We start from the raw sequence: 15,633 nt of genomic DNA, 5'->3' as shown, positions 1-15,633 counted from the left end.
GTTGTTGCTGTGACACCACTCCACTAGTTGGCATATCTCACTTCTGTACACCCTCTCATCACCACCTGAGATTCTATCAACAATGGTTGTATCGTCAGCAAATTTATAGATGGTATTTGAGCTACACCTAGCCACACAGTCCTGTGTATACAGAGAGTAGAACAGTGGGCTAAGCACACACCCCTGAGGTGCACCAGTGTTGATCGTCAGCAAGGAGGACATGTTATTACCAGTTTCTCTTGTCCTACCTACCACCCCATCAGCCTTCACATCCAACATATTATTCTCTGCAACTTCCACCATCTCCAAAGGGACCTGACCACTAAACATATCTTTACCCACACCCCCGCGCTTTCTGCAAGGATTGCACCTTCCACGATTCAGTGGTTGGCAAGTTGATGGAGAAGATCCTGAAAGGCAGGATTTATGAACATTTGGAGAGGCAAAGTATGATTAGGAATAGTCAGCATGGCTTTGTCAAAGGCAGGTCATACCTTACGAGCCTGATTGGATTTTTTGAGGATGTGATTAAACACATTGATGAAGGTAGAGCAGTAGATGTAGTGTATATGGATTTCAGCAAGGCATTTGATCAGGTACCCCATGCAAGGTTTATTGAGAAAGTAGGGAGACATGGGATCCAAGGAGTCATTGCTTTGTGGATCCAGAACTGGCTTGCCCACAGAAGGCAAAGAGTGATTGTAGACAGATCACATTCTGCATAGAGGTCGGTGACCAGTGGTGTGCCCCAGGGATCTGTTCTGCGACCCCTACTCTTCGTGATTTTTATAAATGACCTGAATGAGGAAGTGGAAGGATGGGTTAGTAAATTTGCTGATGACACAAAGGTTGGGTGTGTTGTGGATAGTGTGGAGGGCTGTCAGAGGTTACAGCGGGACATTGATAGGATGCAAAACTGGGCTGAGAAGTGGCAGATGGAGTTCAACCCAGATAAGTGTGAGGTAGTTCATTTTGGTAGGTCAAATATGATGGCAGAATATAGTATTAATGGTAAGACTCTTGGCAGTGTGGAGGATCAGAGGGATCTTGGGGTCCAAGTCCATAGGACACTCAAAGCTGCTGCGCAGGTTGACTCTGTGATTAAGAAAGCATACAGTGTATTGGCCTTCATCGATCGTGGGATTGAGTTTAAGAGCCAAGAAGTAATGTTACAGCTATATAGGACCCTGGTCAGACCCCACTTGGAGTACTGTGCTCAGTTCTGGTCACCTCACTACAGGAGGGATGTGGAAAACATAGAAAGAGTGCAGAGGAGATTTACAAGGATGTTGCCTGGATTGGGGAGCATGCCTTATGAGAATAGGTTGAGTGAACTTGGTCTTTTCTCCTTGGAGTGACAGAGGATGAGAGGTGACCTGATGGAGGTGTATAAGATGATGAGAGGCATTGATCGTGTGGATAATCAGAGGCTTTTCCCCAGGGCTGAAATGGCTAACACAAGAGGGCACAGTTTTAAGGTGCTTGGAAGTGGGTACAGAGGAGATGTCAGGGGTAAGTTTTTTACACAGAGTGGTGAGTGCGTGGAATGGGCTGCCGGCGACGGTGGTGGAGGCTGATATGTAGTGTCTTTTAAGAGACTCCTGGACAGGTACATGCAGCTCAGAAAATAGAGGGCTACGGGTTACCCATGGTAATTTCTAAGGTAAGGACATGTTCGGCACAGCTTTGTGGGCTGAAGGGCCTGTATTGTGCTGTAGGTTGTCTATGTTTTCTAATTCCCTTGTCCAATCGGCCTCCCCAGTAACCTCCCTCCCAGCAAATATCGGCCTAAGTGCTACTCCTGCCGATACACCTCCTCCCTGATCTCCATTCAGGGCCTCAGGCAGTCCATTCAGGTGAGGCAACACTTCATCCGTGAATGTGCTGGAGTTGTCTATTGTGTCTGGTGCTCCTGGTGGGGTGTCAACTACATTGGTGAGACCTGTCATAAATTTGGGGACCGCTTTGTTAAGCACCTCTGCACCATCCGCCACAGGGGTCTTCCCATTAGCCTAACATTTTGATTACGATTCCCATTCCCATTCCCATTCCTACGTGTTGGTCTGTGGACTCCTCATGTGCTAAGTTGAGGCCACCCTCAGGGTGGAGTAGCAACACTATAAGATCATAAGATATAGGAGCAGAATCAGTCCAATCAGCCCAGTGAGTCTGTTCCTCCATTCCATCATGGCTGATCACAGATCCCACTCAACCCCATACACTTGCTTTCTCGCCATATCCTTTCATGCCTTGACTGATCAGGAACAAATCAAATTCTGCCTTAAATATACCCACAGACTTGGCCATCATTGCAGTCTTTGGCAGAGCATTCACTACTCTCTGGCTAAAAAAAAGTCCTCCTTACCTCTGTTCTAAAAGGTCACCCCTCAATTTCGAGGCTGTGACCTCTAGTTCTGGACACACCCACCATAGGAAACATCCTCTCCACATCCACCCTACCTAGTCCTTTCAACATTTGGTAGGTTTCAATGAGATTGCCCCACATCCTTCTAACTTCCAGTGAAAACAGACCCAAAGCTTATAAGGAGAAATAGGATGGGCTGGGACCATTTTCTCTGGACCAAAGTAGGCTGAGAGCTGATGTCTGGAGTTATATAAAATCATGAGAGACATAAGTAAATCGGATGGATGAAGTTTTTTTGCCAAAGTAGAGAAGTCTTAAAACTAGACCACCATTAGTTTAAGGTAATGGGGAAAAATTTGGAGGGCACCTGAATGGTATGTTTTTCACAGAGAGTGGAGAATCGATGGCATAAGTTGCCAGAGAAAGTGCTAGAAGTGGGTACAATTATGATGCTTAAAGGACATTCAGTCAAGTTTGTTGATGGAAAGATTTAGAGGGATATGGCCTAAATTTAGACAAATAAGACTATCTCAGGTCAGCATGGATGAATTGAGCTGAAATGTCTCTTTACTGTGTCGCTCTGATTTACCCTTTCCTTATAATATGGCCAGTAATACAGCTTCTACCACCCTCTGCAGAGAATCCCAGAGATTTCTCACCCATAAAACCACAAGACATAGGAGCAGAATTAGGCCATTTGGCCCATTGAGACTGATCTGCGATTCCATCTTGGTTGATTTATTAACCCTCTCAACCCCATTCTCCTGCAACTTTTGACACCCTTACTAATCAAGAGCCTGTCACTCTCTGCTCTACATACACCCAAGGACTTGGCCTCCACAGCCGTCTATGCCATTGATTTACAGATTCACCACTCTCGTTGAAAGAAATTCCCTGTAATCTCTGTTCTAAAGGTCTGTGCCCTCTGGTCCGAGCTTCCACCAATATAGGAAGCATCCTCTCCACATCTACTCTTTCTACGCCTTTCAATATTTAACAGGTTTCAATGAGATCCCTCCTGATTCAAGTGACTAGCAACCCAGAGCCATCAAGCCCTCCTTATGCATCAACTGTTTCATTCAGAGATCATTCTCCTGAAATGCTTCTGGACCCTCTCCAATGCCAGCACATCTTTTCTGAGATAAGGGATGCATAATTGCTCACAATACTCCCAAGTGTAGTCTGACCGGTGCGTTATAAAGCCTCAGCATTACATCCTCGTCTCTGTATTACATCCTTGCTTCTTCACTGTGGAAGACTGTAGCAGTGTACCAGATGTTGAAGGGTGTGAGGGAAGAGAAGTGAGTGCAGTAACTACTACAAGGGAGAAGGTGCTCCGGCTGAACTGCACCCTAGGGTTCTGAAAGAGCGGTAGAGATTGTGGAGGCATTAGTAATGATCTTTCAAAAATCACTGGATTCTGGCATGGTGCCAGTCAGCCAATCTTTATGTATTTATTTATTTAGTGATACAGTGCAAGGTAGGTCCTTCCAGTCCTTCAAGCCACACTGCCTCAGCAGCCCCACACCGTGATTAACCCTAACCTCATCATGGGACAATTTACAACACTAATTAACCTACCTGGTATTACTTTACTGTGAGAGAGGTAGAGCTTTGACGAGCAGCCAATCTGAACATTGGAAGCTTGGAGAGGAGGGGACGTCAATCAGGTTCACTGTCCAAGGATAAAAGGCAGGAGTAGTTCGTAGCTGCACAGTAGAGCTTTGATCAGTGGCAAGTCAGCATTTGGGATTGATTAGTAAGAACAAATTAAAGGAAGGTAGAGGCAAGGACAGCAGTCATCATTGCAGCCGTCGTCTGAGTGGACTTCAGGCTTTAGTTCTTCGAGGCTTCAGTGAAGAGAAGCATCACTCAGAGAAAGCAAAGGAAAGAAAAGGTTTCTTTTTTTCCTTCTCCTCTTTATATCTGCTCAACTAGGACAGTAGGGATGACAGGCAGGATAGTGAAATGCTCCTCTTGTGCGATGTGGGAAGGCTGGGAGACTCCGGTGTCCCTGACAACCGAGGCTGCAGGAAGTGCATCTAGCTGCAGATTCTAACAAAACGCGTTAAGGAGCTGGAGTTGGAACTGGATGAACTCAGGAGGCTGAAGGGGTGATAGGTAGAGAGAGGTAGTTACACTCAAGGTGCAGGACACAGGAAACAAGGTAACAGTCAGCAAGGGGAAAGGGCTTAAGGAGCCAGTGCAGACTACCCTGGTGGTTATCCCCCCAGCAACATGAATATCACTTTGGATACTGTCGGGGTGGAGGGGGCAAGGGAGGATGACCTAACAGAGGAAAGTCGCAGTGAGTGAGTCTCTGGCACTGAGTTTGCCTCTGTAACTCACAAGGGAAGAGGGAGTAGAGGCATGTTGGGGTGATAGGGGATTTGTTAGTTAGGAATGGACAGGAGGTTCTGTGGGTGAGAACAAGATTCCTGGATGGTATGTTGCCTCCTGGCTGCCAGGGTCCAGCATATCTTGGATCGAGTGATCAGCATTCTTAAGTAGGAGGGTGAACAGCTAGAAGTCGTGGTCCATGCAGGTACCAAAGACATTTGGAGGATGAGTGACAAGGTTCTGCAAAGGGAGTTCATGGAGTCAGGTGCTTTGTTAAAGGGCAGGACCTCCAGGGTAGTGATCCCAGGATTGCTACCCATGCCATGTGCTAGTGAGGCCAGAACTCGGAAGATTATACAGTTTAATACATGGCTAAGGAGTTGGTGCGGGAGGGAGGGCATTCAATTTTTGGATCATTGGGCTCTTTTCCAGGGAAGGTGGAATCTATACAGAATAGACAGCTTGCACCTGAACTGGAGGGGGATTAATATCCTAGCAGGAAAGTTTGTTAATAGAAACATAGAAAAATAGGTGCAGGAGTAGGCCATTCGGCCCTTCAAGCCTGCACCGCCATTCAGTATGATCATGGCTGAACATCCATCTCAGAATCCTGTACCAGCCTTCCCTCCATACCCCCTGATCCCATTAGCCAAAAGGGCCATATCTAACTCCCTCTTAAATATAGCCAATGAACTGGCCTCAACTGTTTCCTGTGGCAGAGAATTCCACAGATTCACCACTCTCTGTGTGAAGAAGTTTTTCCTCATCTCAGTCCTAAAAGGCTTCCCCTTAATCCTCAAACTGTGAGCCCTCGTTCTGGACTTCCCCAACATCGGGAACAATCTCCCCGCATCTAGCCTGTCCAATCCCTTTAGGATTTTATACATTTCAATAAGATCCCCCTTCAATCTTCTAAATTCTAATAAGTATAAGCCTAGTCGATCCAGTCTTTCATCATCTGAAAGTCCTGCCATCCCAGGAATCAATCTGGTGAACCTTCTTTGCACTCCCTCCATGGCAAGGATGTCCTTCCTCAGATTAGGGGACCAAAACTGCACACAATACTCCAGGTGTGGTCTCACCAAGGCCTTGTACAACTGCAGTAGTACCTCCCTGCTCCTGTACTCAAATCCTTTTGCTAGGAATGCCAGCATACCATTCGCCTTTTTCACCGCCTGCTGTACCTGCATGCCCACTTTCAATGACTGGTGTATAATGACACCCAGGTCTCGTTGCACCTCCCCTTTTCCTAATTGGCCACCATTCAGATAATAATCTGTTTTCTTGTTTTTGCCACCAAAGTGGATAACCTCACATTTATCCACATTAAATTGCATCTGCCATGAATTTGCCCATTCACCTAACCTATCCAAGTCACCCTGCATCCCCTTAGCATCCTCCTCACAGCTAACACTGCCACCCAGCTTCGTGTCATCCGCAAACTTGGAGATGCTGCATTTAATTCCCTCATCTAAATCAATAATATATATTGTAAACAACTGGGGTCCCAGCACTGAGCCTTGCGGTACCCCACTTGTCATTGCCTGCCATTCTGAAAAGGTCCTGTTTATTCCCACTGTTTGCTTCCTGTCTGCCAAGCAATTCTCTATCCACATCAATACCTTACCCCGAATACCATGTGCTTTAAGTTTGCACACTAATCTCCTGTGTGGGACCTTGTCAAAAGCCTTTTGAAAATCCAAATATACCACATCCACTATCCACTCTACTAGTTATGTCCTCAAAAAGTTCTGTGAGATTCGTCAGACATGATTTCCCTTTCACAAATCCATGCTGACTTTGTCCGATGATTTCACCGCTTTCCAAATGTGCTGTTATTACATCTTTGATAACTGACTCTAGCAGTTTCCCCACCACCGATGTTAAGATAACCTGTCTATAATTCCCTGGTTTCTCTCTCCCTCCTTTTTTAAAAAGTGGGGTTACATTAGCCACCCTCCAATCCTCAGGAACGAGTCCAGAATCTAAAGAGTTTTGAAAAATTATCACTAATGCATCCACTATTTCTTGGGCTACTTCCTTAAGCACTCTGGAATGCAGACCATCTGGCCCTGGGGATTTATCTGCCTTTAATCCCTTCAATTTACCTAACACCACTTCCCTACTAACATGTATTTCCCTCAGTTCCTCCATCTCACTAGACCCTCGGTCCCCTACTATTTCTGGACGATTATTTATGTCCTCCTTAGTGAAGACAGAACCAAAGTAGTTATTCAATTGGTCTGCCATGTCCTTGCTCCCCATAATCAATTCACCTGTTTCTGACTGTAGGAAACCTTCATTTGTCTTAACCAATCTTTTTCTTTTCACATATCTATAAAAGCTTTTACAGTCAGTTTTTATGTTCCCTGCCAGTTTTCTCTCATAATCTTTTTTCCCTTTCCTAATTAAGCCCTTTGTCCTCCTCTGCTGAACTCTGAATTTCTCCCAGTCCTCAGGTGAACCACTTTTTCTGGTTAAAGCTGCATGGTGGGGTTTAAACTGGAGCTGCAGGAGGATGGGAACAGTTAACAGTGCCAGAACAGTTAATGGAGAGGATGTGGAGGGAGGTGTTGGTAAGACCTCAGACACAGTTAGGATTCAAAAGGTAGAGCATTGTGTGACTAGTGTGCTGAGCTGCCTGTATTTCAATGCATCAAATACCATGGGAAAGGCAGATACTAGTGCTGAAGATGACGTAGGTGGTTTACAAACAGAGGCAATATGTAGAGATGAGATTTGTTGAAAGGGATGAGCTGCAATATAAAAGGTGGACGACATCGAAAAGGGTGAATAAAGGCTGAAGCTGTTGATTTTGAATGCTCGCTGCATTCGAGATATGGTAGATAAAATTGCAATGAAGTTGCAGATTCGCATGTATAATGTTGTAGGCATCACTGAATCAAGGCTGAAAGAAGATTACAGCTGGGAGCTTAATGTCCAAGGATACACGTTATAAGTAAGACCATAAGTCCATAAAATATAGGAGCAGAAGTAGGCCTTTCGGCCCATCAAGTCTGCTCTGCCAGTCAATCATGGGCTGATCCAATTCTTCCAGCATCCCCACTCCCCTGCCTTCTCCCCATACCACCCTCTGTCTAAAGTAATTTCTGTGCATTTCTGTTCTAAATGGTCGTCCTTCAATCCTGAAGTTGTGCCATCTTGTCCCGGACTCCCCTACCATGGGAAATTATATCGAAGGGTCCTGAAATCAGACTACAGGCAGTTAGGAAGGAAGTTGAGAAGCAAGACCTCAAAGGTAGTAATCTCGGGATTACTGTCTGTGCCACGTGACAGTGAGTATAGAAATAGTACGAGGTGGAGGATAAATGTGTGGCTGAGAGATTGGGGCAGGGGCAGGGATTCAGATTTCTGGATCATTGGGACTCTTTTGGGGCAGACGTGACCTGTACAAAAAGGACAGGTTGCACTTGAATCCCAGGGGATCAATATCCTGGTGGGGAGGTTTGCAAAGGCTATTGGGGAGAGTTTAAACTAGCATTGCTGGGGGTGGGAACTGAACTGAAGAGACGGAGGAAGAGGCAATTGGCTCATAAATAGAGAAAGCTCGGAGACAATGAGAGAGGGAGGATAAGCAGGTGATAGGGAAGGGATGCGTTCAGACCGATAGTTTGAGATGTGTCTATTTAAATGCAAGGAGTATTATGAACAAAACGGATGAGCTTAGAGTGTGGATCAGTACTTGGAGCTATGATGTTGTGGCCATTTCAGAGACTTGGATGGCTCAGGGACAGGAATGGTTACTTCGAGAGCCAGGCTTTAGATGTTTCAGAAAGGACAGGGAGGGAGGCAAAAGAGGTCGGAGTGTGGCACTGTTGACCAGAGATAGTGTCACAGCTTCGGGAAAGGAGGAAGTCGTAGAGGGATCGTCTATGCAGTCCCTGTGGGTGGAACAGGAAGGGATCAATAACTTTACTAGGTGTTTTTTATAGACCACCCAATATTAACAGGGACATTGAGGAGCAGATAGGGAGACAGATTCTGGAAAGGTGTAATAATAACAGGGTTGTTGTGGTGGGAGATTTTAATTTCCCAAATATTGATTGGCAAGGGGTTTAGATGGGGTGGAGTTTGTTAGGGGTGTTCAGGAAGGTTTCTTGACTCAATATGTAGATAAGCCTACAAGAGGAGAGGCTATACTTGATGTGGTATTGGGAAATGAACCTGGTCAGGTGTCAGATCTCTCAGTGGGAGAGCATCTTGGAGACAGTGATCACAATTCTATCTCCTTCACCATAGCATTGGAAAGGGATTGGAACAGACAAGTTAGGAAAGCGTTTAATTGGAGTAAGGGAACTATGAGGCTATCAGGTAGGAACTTGGAAGTATAAATTGGAAACAGATGTTCTCTGGGAAACATACGGAAGAAACGTGGCAAATGTTCAGGGGATATTTGCATGGAGTTCTGCATAGGTACATTCCAATGAGACAGGGGAAGGATCGTAGGGTACAGGAACCGTGGTGGACAAAGGCTGTTGTAGATCTAGTCAACAAGAAAAGAAGAGTTTACGAAAGGTTCAAAAAACTAGGTAATGATAGAGATGTAGAAGATTATAATGCTAGCAGGAGGGAGCTTAAGAATGAAATTGGGAGAGGCAGAAGGGGCCATGAGAAGGCCTTGGCAGACAGGATTAAGGAAAGCCCCAAGGCATTCTACAAGTATGTGAAGAGCAAGAGGATAAGATGTAAGAGAATACGACCAATGAAGTGTGACAGTGGAAAGGTGTGTATGGAACCGGAGGAGATAGCAGAGGTTCTTAATGAATACTTTGCTTCAATATTCACTACAGAAAAGGATCTTGGCGAATGTAGGGATGATTTGCAGCGGACTGAAAAGCTTGCACATGTAGATATTAAGGAAGAGGATGTGCTGGAGCTTTTGGAAAGCATCAAGTTGGATAAATTACCGGGACCGGACGGAATGTACCCCAAGCTACTGTGGGAGGTGACAGAGGAGATTGCTGAGCCTCTGACGATGAACTTTAGATCATCGATGGGGGCTGGAGAGGCTCTGGAGGATTGGAGGGTTGCGGATGTTCCCTTATTCAGAACAGGAGTAGAGATAGCCCAGGAAATTATAGACCAGTGAGTTTTACTGCAGTGGTTGGCAAGTTGATGGAGAAGATCCTGAGAGGCAGGATTTATGAACATTTGGAGAGGCATAATATGATTAGGAATAGTCAGCATGGCTTTGTCAAAGGCAGGTTGTGCCTTACGAGCCTGGTTGAATTTTTCAAGGATATGGCTAAACACATTGATGAAGATCGAGCAGTAGATGTAGTGTATATGGATTTCAGTAAGGTATTTGATGAGGTACCCCATGCAAGGCTTATTGAGAAAGTAAGGAGGCATGGGATCCACGGGGTCATTGCTTTGTGGACCCAGAACCGGCTTGCCCACAGAAGGGAAAGTGTGGTTGTAGACAAGTCATATTCTGCATAGAGGTCAGTGAACTTCAGGGATCTGTTCTGGGACCCCTGCTCTTCATGGTTTTTATAAATGTCCTGGATGAGGAAGTGGATGGTGGGTGAGTAAATTTGCTGATGACACAAAGGTTGGGGGTGTTGTGGATAGTGTGGAGGGCTGTCAGAGGATACAGCGGGACATTGATAGGATGTAAAACTGGGCTGAGAAGTGGCAGATGGAGTTCAACATAGATAAGTGTTTTGTGGTTCATTTTGGTAGGTCAAATATGATGGCAGAATATGGTATTAATGGTAAGACTCGTGGCAGTGTGGAGGATCAGAGGGACCTTAGGGTTTGAGTCCAGAGGACACTCAAAGCTGCTGCGCAGGTTGACTCTGTGGTCAAGAAGGCATACGGTGCATTGGCCTTCATCAATCGTGGGATTGAGTTTAAGAGCTGAGCGGTAATATTGCAGCTATATCGGACCCTGTTCAGACCCCACCTGGAGTATTGTGCTCCGTTCTGGTCGCCTCACTACAGGAAGGATGTGGAAACCACAGAAAGGATGCAGAGGAGATTTACCAGGATATTGCCTGGATTGGGGAGCATGTCTTACGAGAATAGGTTGAGTGAACTTGGTCTTTTCGCCTTGGTGCGATGGAGGATGAGAGGTGACCCGACAGAGATGTATAAGATGATGAGAGGCATTGATCGTGTGGATAGTCAGAGGCATTGATCGGTTAGGTAGTCAGAGGCTTTCTCGAGAGGGCACAGATTTAATGTGCTTGGAAGCGGGTACAGAGGCGATATCGGGTAAGTTTCTTACGCAGAGAGTCGTGAGTGCATGGAATGGGCTGCTGGAGACAGTGGTGGAGGCAGATATGATAGGGTCTTTTTAGACACTTCTGGATAGGTACATGGAGCTCAGAAAAATAGAGGGCTATGTAGGTAATTTCTAAGGTGAGGACATGTTCAGCACTGCTTTGTGGACTGAAGGGCCTGTATTGTGCTATGTTTCTATGTTTCCCTTTGGCTAAAAAAAATTCCTCCTTACTTCTTTTCTAAAAGGTTGCCCCTCCAGAGGAAATATCCTCTCCACATCCACCTTATCTAGTCCTTTCAACATTCAGTAGGCTTCAATGAAATCTGCCTGCAGTCTTCTAAATTGCAGTGAGTACAGGGTCAAAGCTGCCAAACGCTCCCCATATATTCACCCCTTCATTCCTGGAATCATCCTTGTGAACCTCCTCTGGACTCTCTCCAATGACAACACATCCTTTCTGAGATAAGGGACCCAAAACTGTTGACAATACTCCAAGTGCAGTCTGACTAGAGTCTTATAAAGCTTCAGGATTATCTCCTTGTTTTTGTAGTCTATTCCCCTTGAAATAAATGCCACCATTGCATTTACTTTCTTTACCACAGACTCAACCTGTGAATTAATCTTCTGGGGGGTTTTGCAAGAGGACTCCTAATTACCTTTGCATCCCTGATATTTGAATTTTCTCCCCATTTAGATAATAGTCCATTATCCAATTACCTTATCCAGGAATTTGTCTGGTGTATTGCACCTGGAAAGGCTGCTGACAGCAACAATTTTAGAATAGTATGGGTTGACTTTCCTCAGATTTCTCTAATATCTGCATCATCATCATCTTAATATACATTAGAAACAATTAGGAACGATGATGATCTCTTTCATTTATTCCGGCAACAACAGGAAGATTTAATCGGAATGTTTAACTTCTCATCTTCCATCTGTAGTGCTTTGAGTATCCAAATTACTTCAGACTGGTTGTGACGGTTCCTGAAGACTTGATGTCGGAAGCGTGTAACCGCATCCGTGAGTTCTGTGAGGAACATTTCCAGCCACAAGAACATTACAGTGCACCTGATGCTGAAGGTGATAAGTGATGCGATGTTCACTGGATCCTATTAAATGATGGACTGTGCTTCAGTTTTAACTATTTAATTCAATCCTAATGTAATTTATAAATTATTGTACAAAGTTTAATTTATTATTTATGCACAGTAATTCACATGGAATTTAATCTGTAGGATATGGGGTAACCTAGAGGTGAACTGGCACTTGTTACTTGTTTGAGATCATTTCCAACACTTGGATCCAGTTGTGGGTTCTCAACTGACAGTATTAATAATGTCACATTTAATTCATAGTATATAATTGCTCCTGAAGCTGTTCAGAAAAACTCGCTTCTGTGCTGGAGCAACTGTTCAAAAAGCAAAAAAACCATAAGACCATAAGATATAGGAGCAGAATTGGGCCATTTGGCCCATCGAGTCTGCTCCACCATTTCATCATGGCTGATCTTTTTTCCCTCTCAGCCCCAATCCCGTGCGTTTTCCCCATATCCCTTCATGCCCTGATCAATCGAGAATCTATCAACCTCAGCTTTAAATATACCGAATGGCTTGGCCTCCACAGCCACCTGTGGCAACAAATTCCACAGATTCACCATTCTCTCGCTAAAGAAATTCCACCTCATCGTTCTAAAAGGACACTCCTCTATTCTGAGGCTGTGTCCTCTGGTCTTAGACTCCTGCACCATAGGAAACATCACTTCCACATCCACTCTATCAAGGCCTTTCAACATTCAATATGTTTCAATGAGGTACTCCTCATTCTTCTGAATTCCACTGAGCAGTGGCCCAGAGCCATCAAACACTCCTCATATGAACAACAGGAATTCTGCAGATGCTGGAAATTAAAGCAACACACATAAAAGTTGCTGGTGAACGCAGCAGGCCAGGCAGCATCTCTAGGAAGAGGTGCAGTCGACGTTTCAGGCCGAGACCCTTCAGGACCATTGCATTTGCTTTCTTCGCCACTGACTCAACCTGCAAGTAACCTTCAGGTAATCCTGCACTCGGGCTCCTAAGTCGCTTTGCCCTTCTGATATTTGAATTTTCTCTTAATTTAGAAAATTGTCTATACTTTTATTTCTGCTACCAAAGTGCATGACCATACACTTCATGACATTGTATAACATCTGCCCCTTTTTTGCCCATTCTCCACACTGTCAAGAATCTTACCATTAATACTATATTCGGCCATCATATTTGGCCTATCAAAATAAACCACCTCACACTGATCTGGGTTGAACTCCATCTGCCACTTCTCAGCCCAGTTTTGCATCCTATCAATGTCCCGCTGTAACCTCTGACAGCCCTCCACACAATCAACAACACCCCCAGCATTCGTGTCATCAGCAAATTTACAAACCCATCCCCCCACTTCCTCATCCAGATCACTTATAAACATCACGAAGAGAAGGAGTCCCAGAACAGATCCCTGAGGCACACCACTGGTCACTGACTTCCGTGCAGAATATGATCCGTCTATAACCACACTTTGCCTTCTGTGCGCAAGCCAATTCTGGATCCACAAAGCATGGTCCCCTTGGATCCCATGGCTCCTTACTTTCTCAATAAGTCTTGCATGAGGTACCTTATCAAATGCCTTGCTGAAATCCATATACACTACATCTTCTGCTCTACCTTCATCAATGTGTTTAGTCACATCCTCAAAAAATTCAATCAGGCTTGTAAGGCATGGCCTGCCTTCCACAAAATCATGCTGACTATTCCTAATCATATTTTGCCTCTCCAAATGTTCATAAATCTAGCCTCTCAGGATCTTCTCCATCAACTTACCAACCACTGAAGTAAGACTCACTGGTCTACAATTTCCTGGGTTATCTCTACCCCCTTTCTCGAATAAGGGAACAACATCTACTACCATCCAATCCTCTAGACTTCTCCCATCCCCACTGATGATGCAAAAATCACTGCCAGAGGCTCAACAATCTCCTCCCTCGCCTTCCACAGTAGCCTGGGGTACATCTTGTCTGGTCCCAGCGACTTATTCAACTTGATACTTTCCAAAAGCTCCAGCACATCCTCTTTCTTAATGTCTATATGCTCAAGCTTTTCAGACCACTGTAAGTCATCCCTACAATCACCAAGGTCCTTTTCTGTAGTGAATACTGAAGCAAAGTATTCATTAAGTACCTCTGCTATCTCCTCCGGTTCCATACACTCTTTTCCACTGTCACACTTGATTGGTCCTATTCTCTCACGTCCTATCCTCTTTCTCTTCATATACTTGTAGAATGCCTTGGGGTTTTCCTTAACCCTGCTCGCCAAGGCCTTCTCATGGCCCCTTCTGGCTCTCCTAATTTCATTCTTAAGCTCCTTCCTGCTAGCCTTATAATTTTCTCGATCTCTATCATTACCTAGTTTTTTGAACCTTTTGTGAGCTTTTCTTTTCTTCTTGACTAAATTTTCAACAGCCTTTGTACACTGTGGTTCCTGTGTCCTACCATCCTTTCCCTGTCTCATTGGAACATGCCTATGCAGAGCACCACACAAATATCCCCTGAACATTTGCCAGATTTCTACCGTACATTTCCCTGAGAACATCTGTTCCCAATTTATGCTTCCAAGTTCCTGCCTTTTAGCTTCATATTTTCCCTTACTCCAATTAAACACATTCCTAACTTGTCTGTTCCTATCTCTCTACAATGATATGGTAAAGGAGATAGAATTGTGATCACTATCTTTAAAATGCTCTCCCACTGAGAGACCTGACACCTGACCAGGTTCATTTCCCAATACCAGATCAAGTACAGCCTCTCCTCTTGTAGGCTTTTCTACATATTGTGTCAGGAAACCTTCCTGAACACACCTAACAAACTCCACCCCATCTTAACCCCTTGCTCTAAGGAGCTGCCTATCAATATTGTGGAAATTAAAATCTCTCACCACAATAACCCTGTTATTATTACACCTTTCCAGAATCAGTCTCCCTATCTGCTCGTCGATGTCCCTGTTACTATTGGGTCGTCTATAAAAAGCACCCAGTAGAGTTATTGACCCCTTCCTATTCCTAACTTCCACCCACAGAGACTCCGTAGACAACCCCTCCATGACTTTCTCCTTTTCTGCAGCCGTGACACTATCTCTGATCAACAGTGCCATGCCCCCACCTCTTTTGCCTCCCTCCCTATCCTTTCTGAAACATCTAAAGCCTGGCACTCTAAGTAACCATTCCTGCCCCGAGCCATCTGAGTCGCTGTAATGGCCACAACATCATAGCTTCAAGTACTGATCCACACTCTAAACTCATCCACTTTGTTCATGATAATCCTTGCATTAAAATAGACACATCTCAAACCATCAGTCTGAGTGCATCCCTTCTCTGTCACCTGCCTATCCTCCCTCTCACGCTGTCTACAAGCTTTCTCAATTTGTGAGCCAACTGCCCCTTCCTCCCTCTCTTCAGTTCAGTTCCCACCCCCGCCCCCCCCCACCCCGCGATTCTAGTTTAAACTCTCCCCAGCAGCCTTAGCAAACCACCCTGCCAGGATATTAGTCCCTTATTTCTTCCTTTATAATCTGGATAGGGTCAATGATGTCAATGCTGCTTTGCCTCACTTATATAGACTGTCCATCTCCTGAGTAAATACAGATGCAACATA

General features: G+C 44.9%; 1 protein-coding gene across 1 annotated transcript in view; it reads left to right on the top strand.

The window, feature by feature from the left end:
• The window catches only part of tat (tyrosine aminotransferase), a 127,560-nt gene extending 115,513 nt beyond the window's left edge, over window positions 1-12,047 (top strand). Inside the window, exon 12 of the mRNA XM_063067299.1 lies at window positions 11,897-12,047. Coding sequence (XP_062923369.1) covers window positions 11,897-12,046 — 150 coding nt within the window. The 3' untranslated portion in view covers window position 12,047. The remainder of the gene's footprint in view (window positions 1-11,896) is intronic.
• Window positions 12,048-15,633: the final 3,586 nt, after the last annotated feature.

Source organism: Mobula hypostoma, chromosome 14 (genome assembly GCF_963921235.1).
Source record: "Mobula hypostoma chromosome 14, sMobHyp1.1, whole genome shotgun sequence".
In the NCBI taxonomy this organism is placed as follows: Eukaryota; Metazoa; Chordata; class Chondrichthyes; order Myliobatiformes; family Myliobatidae; genus Mobula; species Mobula hypostoma.
This window is presented reverse-complemented; position numbering and strand designations above follow the sequence as displayed.